Source organism: Typopeltis vanoorti, chromosome 3 (genome assembly GCF_054136105.1).
Source record: "Typopeltis vanoorti isolate ZY-2024b chromosome 3, IOZ_Tvanoo_1.0, whole genome shotgun sequence".
Lineage (NCBI taxonomy): Eukaryota > Metazoa > Arthropoda > Arachnida > Uropygi > Thelyphonidae > Typopeltis > Typopeltis vanoorti.
Window position 1 is genome coordinate 19,528,571 of NC_143551.1, and position 19,311 is coordinate 19,547,881.

General features: G+C 35.8%; 1 protein-coding gene across 1 annotated transcript in view; it reads right to left on the reverse strand.

The window, feature by feature from the left end:
• Positions 1–19,311, reverse strand: part of LOC150107972 (eukaryotic elongation factor 2 kinase-like) — a 314,298-nt gene that overhangs the window by 239,045 nt on the left and 55,942 nt on the right. The window contains exon 3 of the mRNA XM_090415490.1: positions 7,429–7,604. Within this exon, the coding sequence (XP_090271616.1) occupies positions 7,429–7,604 (176 nt within the window). The remainder of the gene's footprint in view (positions 1–7,428; positions 7,605–19,311) is intronic.

The window sequence follows — 19,311 nt, forward strand, 5'->3', positions numbered from 1 at the left end:
AATCCCTTCAACTATAGGCCTTAGCAGTGTTTTTCTTTGTGAATTTTCAGTAGCCTGTAAATTCTCGGGGAACGAGCGTAGTGTGGAAATAGTTTTTTGACCGTATCTTCAGGCCATGTGGTAATTGACTTAAGTAGATTCTCTGTTTTCTTTTTTATTCTATTAGTTGGGTTATAGTTAACAAATTGGTATGTGTTATTGTCTGAGACCAGCAGATTCATTTTTTCCACTTGGAAATGGCACTTCCTTTATCTGTTCTGGTTATTAAGATGTTCGGATTTGACTTTAGTGATTTTATCGCTGTTAATTCGTGTCGAGTTAGGTTGCTTGCTATTGTTTTGTTATGATTTAAAATGTTGGTGGTTTCTAAACGTATTTTTTCTCGTTTATCGTTTTGGGTGCTATGGCATAATTTAATCCTTTGTTAAGTATCAAGATTTCGTCTTTGTTTAAAGCATGGTTGGATAGGTTAACTATATTACTGTTACCTGTAGGTGATTGGTGGCTCCTGTTGTTTCTTGCTTCTGGTTGGTTGTTATTGTTCATTGTGGAGAAATTTGAATATGGCGGCTGGTTCTTTTGATCTTTTAGTCTTTGGAATTTGGAAATCAGATTTTCTTTCTTTGTTTGGAGGGGTTCGCTGTGTTGTCAGTAATCTTTTCCAGGATCATACAGATATCTGCTTGAAATGTTTACATAGCTTGAAAGTTTCATTTTTTCCTTTTGTAGCTGGTTTTGTGTTCTTTCTGGAAGCTTGGATTTGTTCTGAGAAGTGCTTTCTCCATGCGGAAGTATATTCGTTGCGCTTTTGCTGAGGTGAATTTCCTTTTTTAGCCTGATGCAATTAGGAATGATATTGCTGTCCTTACACCGTTTTAAAAAAGCCAGTCAAATGATCAAATTAGAAACCTGATTATTCAGCTTACCATATTGATTGCATCGCTTGTGGGTCAAATCTCCATGAATTATCATAATCCTTTCTTTTAGTGTTACATGGTGATCAGCATTCATTTTTGAAATTATGGATTCTACAACCGTGTTAAAATAACTCTTTTAATTATCCTAACGTTTCAATCTTCATATCAAGATCATCATCTGGAGCATACATAAATATACAAGACAAGCTGCATTACATTTCAAACCGTAACTAGAGAAACAATGATTTGATCACATGATACTCACTGGCATGACCTCTAGTGAAAATAATAATAATAATTACATCAGGTTAGATTTAATTTATGATTACATGAATAAACATTCTTGCTTCTAGATGTTTCCCTTCCGGTAACAGTGATGTCCTATTTCTATTATTACAATTATTTATAAATTACAACATGAACAAACATTCTTTCTTATAGATTTTTTCTTTAACAGTAATATCCTATTTTTTAGTATTAAAGTTGTTATTTTAGATTTGTTTATAGTTGTTCTTAGAGAGGAAGGATTCGTGGGATGAATATATGCCTTCCATATGTATGGGATTTTTAGACCATCATTATTGTTTAGTTGGGGTGGTTGATAACGATCTCACAAGCTTCCTTAAATTTGCATTCATACCATGTTTTGGTGTGATGTAGACCAGCACTTCCTAAACTGTGGGCTGCGGTCCCCTTCGGGGCTGTAGGTTTTGTTGAGTAGGGGCCATGAAATAATGAAAACAAATTTAAAATGTTTTAAGACTAAGTAGATTTTTATCTTAAAAGAAACGTAGTATTTAATTTTAATTTATTATTTCTTTTTTGTTATTTATTTATTTTTTTTTAATGGAAGAAATCACACATTGGTGTTGGTTCACAAATTTTGCTTACTGCGTATTTCGGCGCTTAATGAATATTAGTAAATATATGCTTATTCATATAAGTTTCATTTCAAAGAAGAAATCTAAGAATTGCAGTTTCAAATATTTCACCTGATATTGACTTTTTGTGTAGCAGTATTGAAACACATCCATCACATTAAATTGTTATCAAACTTCTTTTATGTTTTTAATTCTTTCTTTATTACTAATTGTTTTACGTTTCATGTGTTTGTACTGCAAATGTACAATAAAATATATCTATCTATAAAAAAACTATCTATTTTCATTGTGTCAGTTGCTTTCTCTAAAACCTTAAAAAATTGCTACATTTCTACCTTAGTAGAACCTTCTGTGGGACCATAGGCAAAATTAAGTCTCATTGTCCACTTCCCCATTCTGATATTTGCCCATATCATTCTATCTGATATTGCCTGCCATTCAAGAAGATTAGCTTCATATTTAGTGTTGCATACTACAGCTACTAATGGCAAATACCTGTTGGATTTCTGCTCAGGACATGGACTGGTTATTACTAACACGATGGTCCAAAATAAATATGTGCATAAATTCACTTGAAAAGAAGAGGCAAGGAATAAGAAGTCTCACTGACTATGTTAGAAAACATCACTATATTGATAGTGATGTTTTCTTGCAGGACAAAAGAGTATACAGAGGATTGAAATTGGAAGTGATCATTATTTAGTCTTGAGCAGGATAAAACTGAATTTCATATTGAAAAGAAGAACATGTAACAAAATTTTAAAGTGAATAAAAGTTGAGCAGCTCTCAGATGTGAACTGCAGACTAAAATATACAAACATTATTCAAAAAAAAAAAAAAATGAAAGAGTTTGAGAACAGGAACCAAACCTTGGAGATTCCGTGGCAAATGCTGACGAAAACATTGATTGATTCATCCAGAGAGGCATGTGGTGAGGTGGTCTGTAAGGATAGAAAAATCAGAATTCCATAGAGAATTAAAGAGGAAGTGGAGAAAAAGAAGAAGGCATATCGAAGGTCCCAAGTCAACATGTGCTCTTAAAGAATACAGAGACAAATGTAAGAAAGCTAAACACTGTGTAAAACTAGCTAAACAAAAGTCATGGGAAGACTTGGGCAAGAACATAGAAAATAAATATCAGGAAGGTGGCAAAATATTCTGGAGGCAATTGAAATGGAGGAAAGAGTGCTGCAAAAGGAATTACAGATGATAAAGGTGACAATGATAAATAGAACAATGGATAGAAAAGAAAACAAACATCACAGTCAGACAAGAACTATTGTATAAAAAGACAATAATAGAAAAAATTAGAAAACAACATCTGAGATGGTTTGGACATACTGTACGCATGAACACAGACAGACTTCCTAATGTCCTAATCAATACATTTCCATCTGAAAAAAGAAGACCCAGAAGACCAAGAATTACCTGGCTGAAATAATAAAGAACATCTCGGGATGCAGAACATATAAGGAACTTTTTCGAACAGCAAGGAATAGAGAAGACTGGAAGATCCTGCTCAAGAGAAGACTCAACTAGTCTTAGACGGAAGAGAAGAAGAAGAAGAAAGGTGACATAAAAACTGGAGAAAAAGATATCCCTGATGTATTAAGTATTTGTTTGAAAAATTGTTCAATGAAACATGCAGTGACAGCACAATGGTAAAAAACACTAAACAGGCATACAATACATATCCATACTTGAAGTAGAAAAAGTGTTGCTTTTTTTTTGGCTTCACTATAAGATTAGTGTTCAGAAATGCATTTAGCGAGTGATACAACACTACATACATACGTAGCTCATGGCAAAAACATGAAGTTAAAAAAGAGAATCATGATGCCATTATATATTAACAGAATTGAAGAATTTAAAATATTTTAAGTTAAAACTTTGAAGGAAAACACAGATCTAATCCAAGAAGTTGGAAAATTAAAATAAGAGTTAAAAGTAAAAGGCTTAATATGTTATAATAAGGAAAAGAAACATATATATATCATTATAAATTCAGATCTAAGTTCGTAATCTAGGTCACAGCTTCAGGAGCCGCTTGTAAAAAGTCATTCCAGTCATTCTGATAAGCGTGGAAGGTGCATTCTGTTACAATATGTTGCATAGTCTGTCGTGGAGCACCACAGTCACATTCTGGAGATGTTTGTCTGTTCCATTTATAGAGAGTATCTCCACATAGGCCATGATTTGTCTGAATTCTATTTAGTACCGTCCATGTTTTGTGAGGTAGATCTGATCCTGTGATGATTTGATCACCTTTAAAGATGTTATGCAAATGTTCTTTCGTATTTTCCTTCCATGTTTCTTCCCACTTTGATAAAGGATTAAAATTACATAGCACAGGTTCTACTACTGCTCGTAGTGATGGATGGCGAGATTTCAATCTATTGACGTTAAGAGTTGGGAGATCCTGATGAATAGGTAGGTTCGGATTACCAACCATTTTTTGGAATTCATGGACTAAAGAATTCAATCTACATAGTTCTGTAGGAATAATGCCTGCTAAAAGAGGTAACCAATATGTTGGGGTCAATCTAATAGAGCTTGTAATTAATCTTAAGGTATTGTTCAATTCAAATCTTAAGGAATTGATAATCCTTGTGTGAGGGCTATTTAGCCACACAGGAGCACAATATTCAGCACTTGAGAATACCAAAGCAAGGGCTGTTGTCCGAAGAGTAGAGGCTCTAGAACCCCAGGTAGTACCACAGAGTCTCTGTAGGATATTATTACGTGTCCTCAGTTTATATGCCAAGTTTGAAAGATGTTGCCTGAAAGTGAGAAAACGGTCAAGTGTGATTCCCAAGTACTTAGGGAATGCACTATACTTCCATATAATACAATTTTTAGTTTCGCATTTGCCAAGTTATTATTTAGATGAAAACAAGATATTACTGTTTTGCTCCTATTTAAACAGAGTCTCCATCTTTTAAAATATTCATCCAGAATAGTTAAGTCAGCTTTTAGAATTTCTTCTGTACGACTTATGCATTTATGCTGTGTAGTTATTGCTATATCGTCGGCATAACAAAATTTCCTTGATGTAGTGACAGGAAGATCAGATATATACAGATTGAATAATAACAGAGATAAAACAGATCCCTGTGGCAGTCCATTATTTAACTTTCTTTCGCTGCTAGTTTTATTACCTATAGTCACTATAAATCTTCTATCTCTTAGCATATTATTAATAATATGGAGTATTGTTTTACATGGGATAATTTTATATAATTTATATAGAAGGCCTTGTCTCCAAACAGTGTCGAAGGCTGTTGACAAATCAATAAATGCTGCTGATGTTTTTAAACCTTTTTGAAAACCAGCTTCTATGTGAGTTACCAAAGATAGAACCTGGTCACAACACCCACGATTTGGTCTGAAGCCAGCTTGTTCTATTGGAACATTTTTAAAAATTGTGGAGCTTATTCTATTATAAATAAGTCTTTCAAAGAGTTTATAACAACAACTGAGGAGAGTAATAGGTTGGTAACTTTCCAGTTTATGATTAGGCTTACCAGGCTTTAACACTTTCATTGCCAAGCTGAAAATTGGAATTTCGTGTGGTGGCCAAATTTTTTTAATTTTTTTATTTAGTTAGCGACGTCCACGCGATAACGCATGATCGGCCGTTTGGTGAGAACTCGCATCACGCGTATCGTTCATTGCCAAGCTGAAAATTGGAATTTCGTGTGGTGGCCAATTTTTTTTAATTTTTTTTTATTTAGTTAGCGACGTCCACGTGATAACGCGTGATCGGCCGTTTGGTGAGAACTTGCATCGCGCGATATCGCGTGATTGGCAATGAACATGTTAAAACTGAAAGTACTTTTGCTTTTTTTAAAAATAGTGGGAAGTTTACCAGTTGTAAGAATGTCAGTATAGAACTTTGTTAACCATAATCTTGCATTTCTTCCCAGATTAATCAAAAATTCTGGATGAATGTTATCAAAACCAGGAGCCTTACCAGGCTTTAATTCCTTTAAGGCTGCTTCAACTTCTTGCTGCATAAAAGGGTGTGCAAAATTTGAAGTTATAGGTGAAGACTTGATAAATTCTTTTAATTTTCTCTTTATATATCTTGTATGCTTTTGGAACTACCTTTAATCCATTCCTAAAAAATTGCCATCAAACTGCTGTGCAATTTCTCTCATTTCAGTTTTGAAATAATGGGAGAGTTGAGAGTTCATGTTGACAGGAACTCTCAACTTCTATGTTACCTTGAAGGCTATCAAACTAATAGGTAAATGTCATCATGAATTATGCCAGTAAACACAGGATCTTCTTGATTATAACATCTACCTTTTAAGTGGGTGTTATAAGCAAGAAGTTTGGGAAATTTCAGTGGTTACTCTTAATATCTATAGGATATCTTAATAAGGTTTGGCACAGTAGGCATATTAGGTAAAACCATCATTATATGGCTTATCCATTATGTGTCATGGAGGATGGAATCCTTATCCTCAAACTTTTGTAACAACTGCTGATGTTTCACAAAGCTTCTTTGACTTACTCTCTTCCTACTATATCAATGACCTAACTGGACTGCAAATTCAATCCCAGTTTTGCTGATAACAGTACAGTGCACTTCTCTTTCTCATTTCGCAGATCTTGCGCCACACAAATTGGCAAAACTTGCAGGAATATCAACTTCTACAAATCTAAATGTTTATCTTCAAACCATTTGTAAATATGATGCTGATAACTTGTTAATTTCACATATCTTGTACCACACAAACTGCCAAAACTGGCAAACCTCATTAATTTCACTACTAGCAAAACTGAATCCCCCTCTACCACAAACACACACAAAAAGAAACATTTTCTTCCAGTCTTATTTTTGACACCATTCAAATCTTTACACAAGATGAGATTTTTCTTCTTTGGATTGCTGTAAGTTCCAACTCTTGGAATAATCATATTATAAATACTGTCACCACCCCTCGCTCAGTGTCAAAAATATTATATTCTTTCTTGTGCTTAAGGCATTAATTTAATTCTGAATAACTATTAAATCTATACAAATCAAAAATCTGTTCAACCACTGAATAATGTTCTCATTATCAGATCTTAAAAATACTTGACTCAATAAAGATGTAAGCAATCAAGTTGATTAATGACCACTTTTTCATACAGATGTTCAGTTTCTGCTATATCTTCTACAAATATTTTCATGGTCACTGTTCAGAGCTGGCATAATAATTCATCAGGTCTTCAAATCCAATGTTAACTAGTTTCTTCTTTTCTCCATGGTATTGACGTAACATAAATTGAAAAGCTTCTTATGTATTGGATTAGCATAAAAAGCCCACTGCCTAGTTAGATGTAGTGCAATTTGGTTTCAATCCTCAATGTATAAAACCCAAATTAACTAAGCTAAATAGAGAGGAGAAGACACTTATCAACTCAACAAACCAGGCCATCACATATCATTTATATCACATCTTACATGATACAAATAAACATTCTACTAGGGTAAAGAATCTTTTAAAACATCTAAGAATTTATAAAGTAAATAAAATGATATGCACACACACACACACACACACACACACACACACACACACACACACACACACACACACACACACACACACAACAAAATAAATGAAAATCAATTATACCTCTTTTGCAATTTTAATGCAGACTTCATCAGTAACCCAAGTCTGGCACAATGCATTATAACGATAACGAATAGCTGTTTCTATCTCCAGATCCTCCAAATGAAATTCAGCCCATGGATCATCCATATGAAGAGCTTTAAAAGCTGCAGCTTTCCATCGTGATTTGGGATCTATATCTTAAAGTAAAAATACAAAAGACCTATATTTTAAAGAAAAATACAAAACATCATAAGAAAATTATTTCTGAAAAATTTGAAACTATTTGTTTTTACATTAATAAATAAAAGGAAATGTTTTCTTAACTTTTGGTTTGATTAAAAGAATCGTTTATAATATATAAATTATTTCATCACATCGAATTCCTGATACATACCCTCAAGAGGTATATAGGCTACCATGATAGTACTACGTGAAAAGGTTACATTTTTGCTAACTGCCTATTGATAACTTTCCTCTAAATTAATCTTATCTATCATGTCTCCAATACTCATCATTATGTAGAATTATGGAGAGAAACTACTGTTCTAGTTCATTTACTTTGATGAAGTAAATGTGATATATTTCATTTTAAAGTAAAGTAAATGCATTAACACAGTAGTTTGTCTCCATAATTTTCCTCCAAATTAGTTTGTTATCTACCATGTCTTCACTACTTATTACTATGTAGAAATAGAGAAATACACTAATGTGTCAGAGTACTACTTTAAATTAAATTAACACTTGACGTTTTGACTTTTATATCAAGATCATCAGGAATACGTATACATATGTATATATTTATTTAAGCAAACTTTGGATTTGAGAGTTATTGAATCTAGAATGCTATGCTCAAAATGTTCAATATAAATTATTTTTGTGTGTTTTTGGAAGGTTGTAGATACTGGGAATTTGGGGATGGGGAGAACATAGTGCAGTACCATTTTTTTTTTAATGCTCTCTGTTGGTGATGCAGTAACCAGCTTAAGTAATTCAGGTTGTTTTCTTTTTAATGCAATTTGTTGGACTATGGTAAACCAACTGGTCAATGGTGGTGATGGATATTAATAAATTCATTTTTTCTAAATAACCTGTTCAGTTAAAAATAAAAGTAGCATTACCTTTTTTTTTGGTTTCAGTAATAATGAAATATGTTGTTTTTAAGAATTTAACTGCCGTTATTTCTACTTTGGCGAGACTGTTACTTAGTGGTTTATTACTTATTAGGTTGTTAGATTTTTCCAACCATATATATATACATTAGCAGGGAGGAATTTTAGTTCTCTTTCAATGTGGTAGATAAAATACTAGTGGTTGGTGCACCAGTATAGTTTAGCCTTTTTGAAGACACAAACATTTGCTATTGTTTAAAATCTGTGGTTGATTACTTCTCTGAACATTGCTTTTAGGTTATCTGCTAAAGTCATGTTCTTGTAGTCTGGAATTTGGCTAAAAGTTTTTCTTTGTTTTTATCCAAATTGTGTTTTGCAGAGTTTTCAGCAATCCTTTCGAGGACATCCCAAATATCTGGAGTTTGGCTGAGATAAGTTAATGATATATTTGTTATTTGGCCACATGGCTGCCAAACTTTAGACAACTTCCTTAGCCAGTTGAAATAGAGAGGGAGATACATTCAATTGACCAATAAAACTGGAAGTAGTGACAGCTACTTTTTCTGGATACACAAGTCATGTCTTCCCTCAGTCTGTCTATCCTTCTTCACTGTCTACTGGAAACCAGCACGCAAGCACGTGCACGCACACATGGGCAAAAGATATGCGATGACTCATGCCAAAAAAAAAAAAAAACATCCAATGCATAAACTGGGTGACATCAGCATACACAAAAATAAAGCTCTGACAATTTGCTATCATGAGTAGGCACTGAAAAATTAGTTTTAGATAATAAGCAAAAAATTTATAAAAATATCGCTACAAAAAGAAAAACAGAATTGTTCATAAAAATGAAACTAAAAATAAAAATGATTATAATGACGCCATAATCATTTTTATGGCTATCATTATCATAATTGGGAATAGACATTCCCAACATTAGGAGAGAGAATGTTTGGAAAATATCTGAGAAAACAGATAAAATAATGCAAATATACAATATTAATGCCAAATTTAAACTATTAACAAAATTAAAAAGTATACTCGATTCTTCTAGAATTCTCTTCTTTCCCTTGCCTACTCAGAGTTCCAATGCACATATAATTTATCCTACACAGGAGAAACAGAACATACAATAGCAATAAGAAAAAAAAAAGAACACAAGCAAAAGATCAAATTCTTAAATTATGGAAAATCAAGCGTTTTATGATCATGCACTTCAAACAGCCACAGAACTGACTGGAAAGGCATTCAAAGTCTTTGCATCAAGACAAAACCTTATCATCATCATCATCATCAAATTCCTGCCATGTACCATCAAGGGGTGTACAGGATATGATAGTACTACATGAAAAAAATTACATCATTACTAACTTCCTATCTACAATTTTCCTCCAAATCAGTCTGTTACTTGTCAAGACTTCAACATTATCAGATCTTATATTTCTATCATCTCAGGCACTTTGTACCGTATCAATCCACCTATATCTTCGTCTTCCTCTGGGTGGTTTTGCTGCCAACCTGGCAGAGAACACTTGTTTTGCTAATCTTTCTTCGCCCATTCGGTTTAAGTGACCATACCACCTGAGATTAGCTCTGCTAACGCATTCCTGGATGTTGACAATGTCAAGTTCATTCCGAATATCCTCATTTTTAATATGATATTGCCATTGATGCAATCTGTTCACGCCTATAATCTTTCTCAGGACTCTCATATCTGCGGGTCTCTAGCCTTTGGTCAAGTGTTTTACTTCTGACCCAGCTCTCAGATCCATAAGTTAAAACTGGTTTGAACACTGTCTTGTATACAGCTAATTTAGTGTTCTGACTAATTTCTCTCTTATTTCATATAAATTTATTCAATTGACTTCCTACCATACCAGCTTTGCTGATTCTGTTGTCTATTTCTATATTTAATTTACCATCTTCAGTAAAAATTGTGCCTAAGTTGCTGAAATGTTTCACTTGTTCCACTGGTTCTCCATTCACAACACAGTTGACGTTTTTAATGATTCTGCCTATTTTCATTGTCTTTGTCTTTTTATTGCTGACCTTCATACCATATCTATTACAGCAGCTATTCAATTTAGTCAGAAAATCTTGCAGACTTGTAGCGGATTTATTTAGAAGTATAACATCATCCGCATAAAGCAAAGAGCTGACATTAACATCTCCAATTTTGATATCATGTATAATACCACTTTCCTTCATAATGTGATCCATATAGATAATGAATAACAGAGGGGCTAATGTACATCCTTGTCTCACACCAGATTTAACATTAAACCATCTTCCTGTACTTCCTTCAATTCTAACTGCTGACTTACAACTCAAATAAAGACTACGTATTGCTTGATATAATGCCCCATTGACACCATATAACTGTAACGTATTGAATAGCTTCTCTCTTGGCACCTTGTCATATGCCTTTTCCAAATCGACAAAATTTAAATACAGATCTCTGTTATATTCCCATGCTTTCTCGACTATTTGTCGTAAAGTGAAGATCTGATCCTGACACCCTCTATTTAGCCTGAATCCAGCTTGTTCTTCACCAAGCTTTTGTTCCACAATTCTTCTAAACAGTTTCTCAAGTATACTTGCATAGATCTTGCCAGGAACACTCAGTAGGGAAATACCTTTATAATTCTCACATTTAGTTTTATTTCCCTTTTTATATATGGGTACTATGAGAGCTCTACTCCAATCATCGGGAATTCGTCCCTCTGTCCAGGTTTTCTGAACTATGCAGTGCAGCCACTGTAAGACTTTTATACCACCATACTTCAGCATTTCTGGTAGAATATCATCTACTCCAGCTGCCTTTTCACATTTCAAGCCTTTGATGGCTTTTTCTACTTCAAGTATGGATATGTATTCCTGCCTGCATGCCTGGTCAGTGTTTTTTACCACTGTGCAGTCATCACTGCTTGTTTCATTTAGCAGTTTTTCAAAGTAATTACTCCATACTTCAAGGATATCTTTTTTTTCATTTTTTCATGTCACTTTTATCATCTCTAACTCCTTTTACAGCACTCCTTCCTCCATTCCTAGGCTTCTTCAACAACCTCCAGAATATTTTGCCACCTTCTTGATATTTATTTTCTATATTCTTGCCAAAGTCCTCCCATGACTTTTGTTTAGCTAGTTTTACAGTGTTTAGCATTTTTGCATTTGTCTCTGTATTCTCTAAGAGAACAAGCTGACTTATTTGACAGGAACTTTTGATATGCTTTCTTCTTTTCCTTCACTGCCTCTTTAACTTCTTGTGTCCACCAGGGAGTTCTGATTTTTTTTCCTTGCAGACAACCTCACCACATGCCTCTTTGGCAGAATTAATGTTTCCTTCAGAGCTTGCCACTGAATCTCCAAGGTTTGATTCCTGTTCTCAAAATCTTTCACTTTTTCTTCAATAATCTTTGTATATTTTAGTCTACAATTCACATCTGAGAGCTGCTCAACTTTTATTCGCTTTAAAACTTTCTTACATGTTATTCTTTTCAATATGAAATTTTCAATTTTATCCTGCTCAAGACTAAATAGTGATCACTTCCAATTTCAAATCCTCTGTACACTCTAGTGTCCTGCACCAGGGAGAAAACATCACTATCAACAATAACATAGTCAATGAGACTTTTCTTATTCCTTGCCTCTTCTCTCCATGTGAATTTGTGCACATTTTTATGTTGGAACATGGTGTTAGTAATAACCAGTCCATGTTCTGAGCAGAAATTCAACAGATATTTGCCATTATTATTAGCTTTGCTCTTTTCTCCAAATTCTTCCAAAATATTTTTGCATGTCTCACAATCATTTCCTACTCTGCTATTTAGATCCCAACAAGGACCAACTTTTCCTTTTTCATCGTGTCAGTTGCTTTTTCTAAGCCTCAAAAAATTCCTCCACTTCTACCTTAGTAGAACCTTCTGTGTGGACCATAGGCACAAATAAGTCTCATTGTCCAGTTCCCCATTCTCATATTTGTCCACATTACTCTACTTGAGACTGACTGCCATTCAAGAAGATTAGCCTCGTATTTTGTGTTGGATACTATGGCTACTCCTTCTTTTCCTTGATTGTCATTGCCTGAATATAACATTTTGTATTTATTGCTCAGAAAGATCTCACCAGTTTTGGTCTTTTTTGTTTCAGTCACCCCTATTATGTCGATCTGGTACTTATCTAATTCCTCAGCTAGCTCCATTTCTTTGCCATTCAGGCTTCTTATGTTGATAGTACCGATCTTTAACTCTGTTGATGTTGAGTTGGGGTTTGTTTTCAGATTTGTTCCAGTAGCTGACTTTTCACTGTTCACTCTGGTTCCCTGGCGAAAACAACGGGGACCTTGTTTAACCGGGCGACGCCCCAGCCGGCATGAAATTTTGTGATTTCATGACGAAACCTTGTGAGAATGAAAATTCAAAGAAGTCTGTGTGATATATTATTTCAATACCTACGAGAATGGCAGCCTAAAAGTTCCAAGAATTTGAATGGTTCCAAAATGCAACCAAACACAACATCTAGGAATAAAAAATAAATAACAATAATAATAGAACTCCAACAGTTCAGCAAACATTAAGTGTATATTGGAAACAGAAACCAAGAAAAATAGAAATATAGATGGGCTCTTAACCAGTAGTTAGTCCTCAGAAAATAAATGTAAACCTTAAAAATAACAGGGTATTAGAGAGCTAAACTCTAACCAATAGGCAGTGGTGTAGTTTCACTTATGTTATTGTATTTATGTATTTAATTATTACTAATTGTTTCATTATTTATTTATTTCTTAGTTAGCTAACAAATCCCAACTTGACATCAGCAGAGTTCAAAACTGACACCATCAACATGATAGCATCAATGGAAAAGAAATAGAACTAAGAGAAGAATTTTATTTTATAAGTATACCAGATTAATAGAATAGGTGTTACTAAAAAAAAGAACAACAAAAACAGGTGGGATGCTTCAAAGCAACAAATACAAGACATTATATTCCAGCAATAATGATCAGGGAAAAGGAGTCGCTCTAGTTTTCAACACAAAATACAAGGATAATCTTCTTGAAAGGCATGCAGTATCAAGATAGTGATGCAAAAAAATATCAGAATGGGGAAGTAGATAATGAGATTTATTTGTTCCCATGGTTCCAACAGAAGTTGCATTAAGAGAAAAGTTGAGGAATTTTTCAAGGCTTCAGAGAAGACAGGTGACACAATGAAAAAGAGATCTAAAAAAAAAAGTAGGAAATGAATATCAGACACAAAGAAATGATTGTGAAAATTTGGAAAAAAATATAATATTAATGATGATAATAATGGGAAGTACCAGCTGGATTTCTGTTCAGGACATGGATTATTTAATTACCAACACTACATTCCAACATAACGACTGCAAATTCACACGCAGAGAAGATGCAAGAAATTAGGTCTTGTTGGATATGTTATTGTTCATGTTATACTTATGTACTTGGGTATACTTGTGTTATGCATCAATTGATGCATAACACAAGTATATACAGGGGATTAGAAATGCAAAGTGATCATTTAATTTTGAGCAGAATAAAACTGAATAACGGTGCTGAAGAAAGTGCTTTTTAATTGATGAATAGGTCATTTTTTCTAAGTTTTTGTAGTGCTAAGTTGTTTCTGGAATATGAGTGTTCTTCAGTGGTTATTTTTTGAAGTTAGTTATTATCGCGATATTGTATATTTTGGTTAATGAGAAGACAGGGTCAGAACCGAATGCGTAACGGTGGAAGACAAGACGAATGATAAGTTTTCATTATTTAGTTATTTCATTTTATTTATTTATATCTAGTGTACTTAAATATTCTGTTTGTAATTGTTTGTACTTGTTCCTTCCTAATACTTATCAGCGTTTATTTTTTGACACTATTTTGAATAATGGCAGCAGCGGCAGTTAAATTTGCAAATGGTGAATCGCCAAGTCGTCCCCCCCATTTAAGGACTCCATTTTGTGCGACATCGTACAGGATTTTGTAGCATGCAGGACTTGCAGAATGTATATGTGGCAGGAGAGAGAAGGGGGAAAACGTATGTGCGCAAAATGCAGGCAATGGGAGGAACTTGGTGATTTAGAAATGACCATAACTGACCTCGTTGAGTCAGAGACGGGAGATTCTCCACCACGTAGAGAGATGACTGGTATGATAGAAGGCGAGAGAAGTAACAATAAAATAAGAGTGGGGAGTATGGAAAGGTTGGATGATTCTGAAGTTTTAGGAGATAGTCTCAATTGGGAGGATGTATGGCAAACTTACAGAGAGAGATAGATGAGCTGAAAGAGCAGGTGGAATGTCTGAGGAATGAGATGAGAAGTGTGAAAGATGAGATTAGGTGGATGGAAGAGACGTATGCAAGGTGAATCAGAGGAGGAGTGAGAGAGTTATGGGAATGAGAGAATAGGAACAACAGAGGAAAGGAAATGAGAGAGAGTTATGGGAGTGATAGAAGAGGAGAGAATGGAAGCAGTAGAAGAGAGGGAATGAGAGAGTTGTATGAATGATAGAAAAGGTGAGAATAGGATAAGTGGAAGAGAGGGAACGAGTGTCAGATATAGGAATGATAGAAGAGGAAAGAATGGAAACAGTAGGAGAGAGGAAATGAGAGAAATGCAAGGGAGCACAGGGACTAGGGATAGAGTGATGTCAGGAAGGCAGGTAAGTAGGGGAGCAAAGAGAGAAACTGTTACAGGAGAGAGAGTGAGGGATGCATGCATGCATGTGAGCAATCGAGGAATAGGGTGGAAAGAGGTGCAACGTATAGGGACTCAATGATTCGTGGTGTTCAAGATAGGATGCGTGAGAAGTGTTTGCCAGGAGGAAAGATAGAAAGCGTGGCTTTGGCAGTTAAGAGAGGTGAAAGCATGGATGAGATGATTGTGGGAACAAATGACTTGAGTGGTGGTGTAAATAGGGCAGTGAGAGATATGAGATTCTTGCTTGAGGTGGTACGAAAGAAGACACAGAGAGAAAAGATAGTGTGTATGTTGCCTAGGAATGATAATGACGAGCTGAGCAGAAGAGCAGTGATAATGAATGGTATAATAATGAGAATGCATCAGAAGAGAGGGTTGGAATATGTGGATGCTTGGAGTGCGTTTGAGGAAAGAGAGGAATTGTATGTGAGAGACCGCTTGCATTTGAATGAGGAAGGACGTAGGCACCTGGAGAGATTGCTGTTCTGAACGAGTCAGTGTGTCTCAGTGTGGATGGTAGCAGGGGTGGCCTCTTGTGGGAATGGGTAATTGGGAGAAGGGGGAACGACATCAGGCAACACTGAACCCAGCGGAGTCTAGAGGGGATAATGCTGGGTATAGAAATAATGGCATTTTTATGCTTTATACTAATGCCACGAGTATTCGGAACACAGGAGAGGAATTGGTGGCACTGATAGCATCAGCGTGGCCAAAGATTATTGGGAGCACCCAGATGTGGTTGACAGAAGAGGTTATAATAACAGGAATGGAAGTAGCTGGGTACAGCATTTTTCGGCAGGATAGGAAGGGAAAGTGTGGTGGTGGAGTACTGCTTATGATAAGTGATGACCAATGCCCTCTAAGAGTGGAAAGAGTGGCTTTGGAAAGCTGTGACACTAATGATTTTGAAAGCATATGGTGTGAAGTGGAGGTGGGCAAGACAGGATACTTAGTGGGGGTGTTGCTACAGACCGAGGAGCACAGAGGGTTGGGACCACAAGATGTTGAGACAGTTGAGCATGGCAAGTGCAAGAATAATGATTGTTATGGGAGATTTTAACTACAGCAGTATAAATTGGGGAGAGGAAGATGGATGTAGCAATAAGGGAATGGAATTTCTAGAATTCTTGAGGGACAAATGTCTTAGGCAACATGTAACAGAGGGAACAAGAGGTTCAAGAGTTTTGGATTTGGTTATAGCATCAGAAGAGTTGATAATAACTGAGATGACATCTCTCCCACTAGTTAGAGAAAGAGTGACCATATGGTTTTGACTTGAATAGACATGCAGAAGTATCAAAGAGATGGGAAGGAACGTGGAATTATAAAGCAGGTGATTATAATAGTCTTAGACGTAAACTTGGTGAAGTTTCGTGGAGGGAGGAATTGGAAGGCTGGGATATCATTAGCGCTTGGGAAATTGTGAAGGAATATTTGTTAGCAGCAATGGTAAGCTGTATTCCACGAGTGAAAAAGCGGACACAATTTGGAGTAAAGTGGATGACAAACAATATTAAACAGGAACTGCATGCGAAAAAGAGGCTATGGAAGAGATACAAGGAGACAGGTGAAGAGAAGATGCATGAAGAATATAAGAGACAGGCCAGGAGAATGACTAGTATGGTAAAGAAGGCAAAACTGGAATATGAAAAAAGACTGGCTCTTAGATCCATGGAAAATCCTAGGGAATTTTTTTTTAGCTATGTGGCCAATAGGAGGAGAAATGACTGTGGAAGAATGACATTGTGGGATAAAATGGGAATAGAGTGACTGATGCAGAGGACATAGTGGAATTGTTCATTGAACATTTTATTGGAGTATTTCATCCTGGAGGAATCAATTTTAATACTAGAGGGATAGGGCAGGTTCGAGGTTTAGAGGTACAGGAGGAGAGTGTGTTTTAAATACTGAGTACTCTGGATGTCAGTAAAGCTGTGGGATTGGATGGTATTTTTATCACAAGTTTTGAGAGAATGTGCTAGGGAACTGAGAGTGCCTTTGACCTGGCTTTTCAATGAAAGTCTGGCTGCAGGAAAGGTGCCCATGGAATGGAAAGGAAGGTAAGATAGTGCCATTGCATAAGGGCAGCAGCAGACTAGAAGTGTCCTAATTATAGGCCAGTTTGTGTGTCATCAGTAGTTAGTAAGATCTTGCAGAAAGTAGTGAGGGACCATATACAGCATTGCGCAGATGAGGGTAATGTTATCTGTGAGAGTCAACATGGATTTGTGAAGGGACGCTCTTGTTTTAGCAATATGCTAGCCTTTTATAATAAAGTTACAAGAACATTAGATGAGGGAAAGGCATATACTGCAATTTTCTTAGACTTAGCAAAGGCATTTGACAGGGTGCCACATGATAAGCTGATATTTAAGTTGCAGCACATGGGTCTGGATGTCAGATTGGCAAATGGATTCAGGATTGGCTGTCCGATAGGTATCAGAGAGTTGTGTATGGTGGAGCAGTATCAAAGAGGCAGAAGGTTACAAGTGGTGTTCCACAGGGCTCAGAGCTGGGACCTATATTGTTTAACCTTTATATCAATGACATGGTGAATGGATTGCAAGGGGATATTCAGTTGTTTGCGGATGATGCGAAGCTGCGAAGGGTTATTAGTAATAGTGCAGATGTGGTAGCCCTGCAAGAGGATTTGAATAAGCTAGACAGATGGGAAAATGAATGGGGGGGGGGGATCTCAGTTTAATGCAGCAAAATGTAAGGTCTTTGGGTTTGGGACACATCGATAGGATGCTGCATATTCTATGGGAGGAGTTAAACTGGAGGAAGTAGGGGAGACAAGAGATCTGGGGTTGATGATTGATAAAAACCTGAAATTTAGGGGACATATTGCAAAGGTAGTGAAGGTAACACAGAGGATTGCTGCAAAAATGAGAAGGACACTGACCTGCAGAGATAAAAGGGTTATCATTCCGTTGTATAAGACTCTGATCAGACCACACTTAGACTATTGTTCTCAGATCTGGTCCCCAGGATTTAAAGGGGATAAATTACTTGTGGAAAGGGTACAAAGATGGATAACAAAGATGGTGTCAGGACTGTACAATGTTAGTTATGAGGATCGACTGAGGGAATGTGGGACTGCAGAGTTTGGTCGATAGAAGAAGGAAAGGTAATATGATTGAGACTTTTAAACTGTTGAGAGATGGTTACAGGGCTGACACTGGGAAGTTCCTTCGCTTGGTTGAACAGCAGGAAGTAGTCATGACAAGGGGCAGTCCCTGGAAACTGTGAGAAAGAAGGTGAGGAGTGGTTTCTTTGCATAGAGGGTGGTTGAACCATGGAATGCATTGCCTGATGGAGTGGTGAAATTGAGAACAGTCAATGATTTTAAGGAGTGGTATGATAGACTTTGTGTTTCTTACGGGGTCCTCCCCTTGATGAGGCTTGATAGACTTGTGTTTCTTAGAAAGGACCTCCCACGATGAGTCTTTTGACTCCATGGAAGCCTGAATAATAATAATAATAATATTGAAAACAAGTTTTAAAATGAATTAAAGTTGAGGAACTTTCAGATGTGAACTGTAGACCAAATACACAAATATTATTCAAGAAAAAAATGAAACCATTTGAAAACAGGAACCAAACCTTCAAGTCTCAGTGACAAATACTGAAGAAAACATCAACTACAGCCAAAGAGGCAAGAGGTGAAATTGCCTCCAAGGAAAGAAAAATTAGAACTTCATGCTGAACTCAGCAAGTTAGTGACAGTCAAGGAAAAGAAGAAAGCACATCAGAAGTTTCTAGCAAGTAAGTCATCCTGTGCTCTGAAAGGTACACAAAGAAAAAAAAAAGCAAAGTTCTGTGTAAAAATGGCTAAACAAAAGTCATGGAGGAACTTTGGTAAGAACATAAGAAATAAATATGAAGAAGGTGGCAAAATATTCTGAACATTACTGAAAAAGCTTAGAAATGGAGGAAAAAGGAATCAAAGATAAGGGTAACGTGAAAACTGAAGATAAAGATATTCTAGATGTCTGCAGTAATTACTCTGAAAGACTGCTAAATGAAACAAACAGTGACAACAACATGGTGGTAGAAAACATTCATGAGGAATGCAATC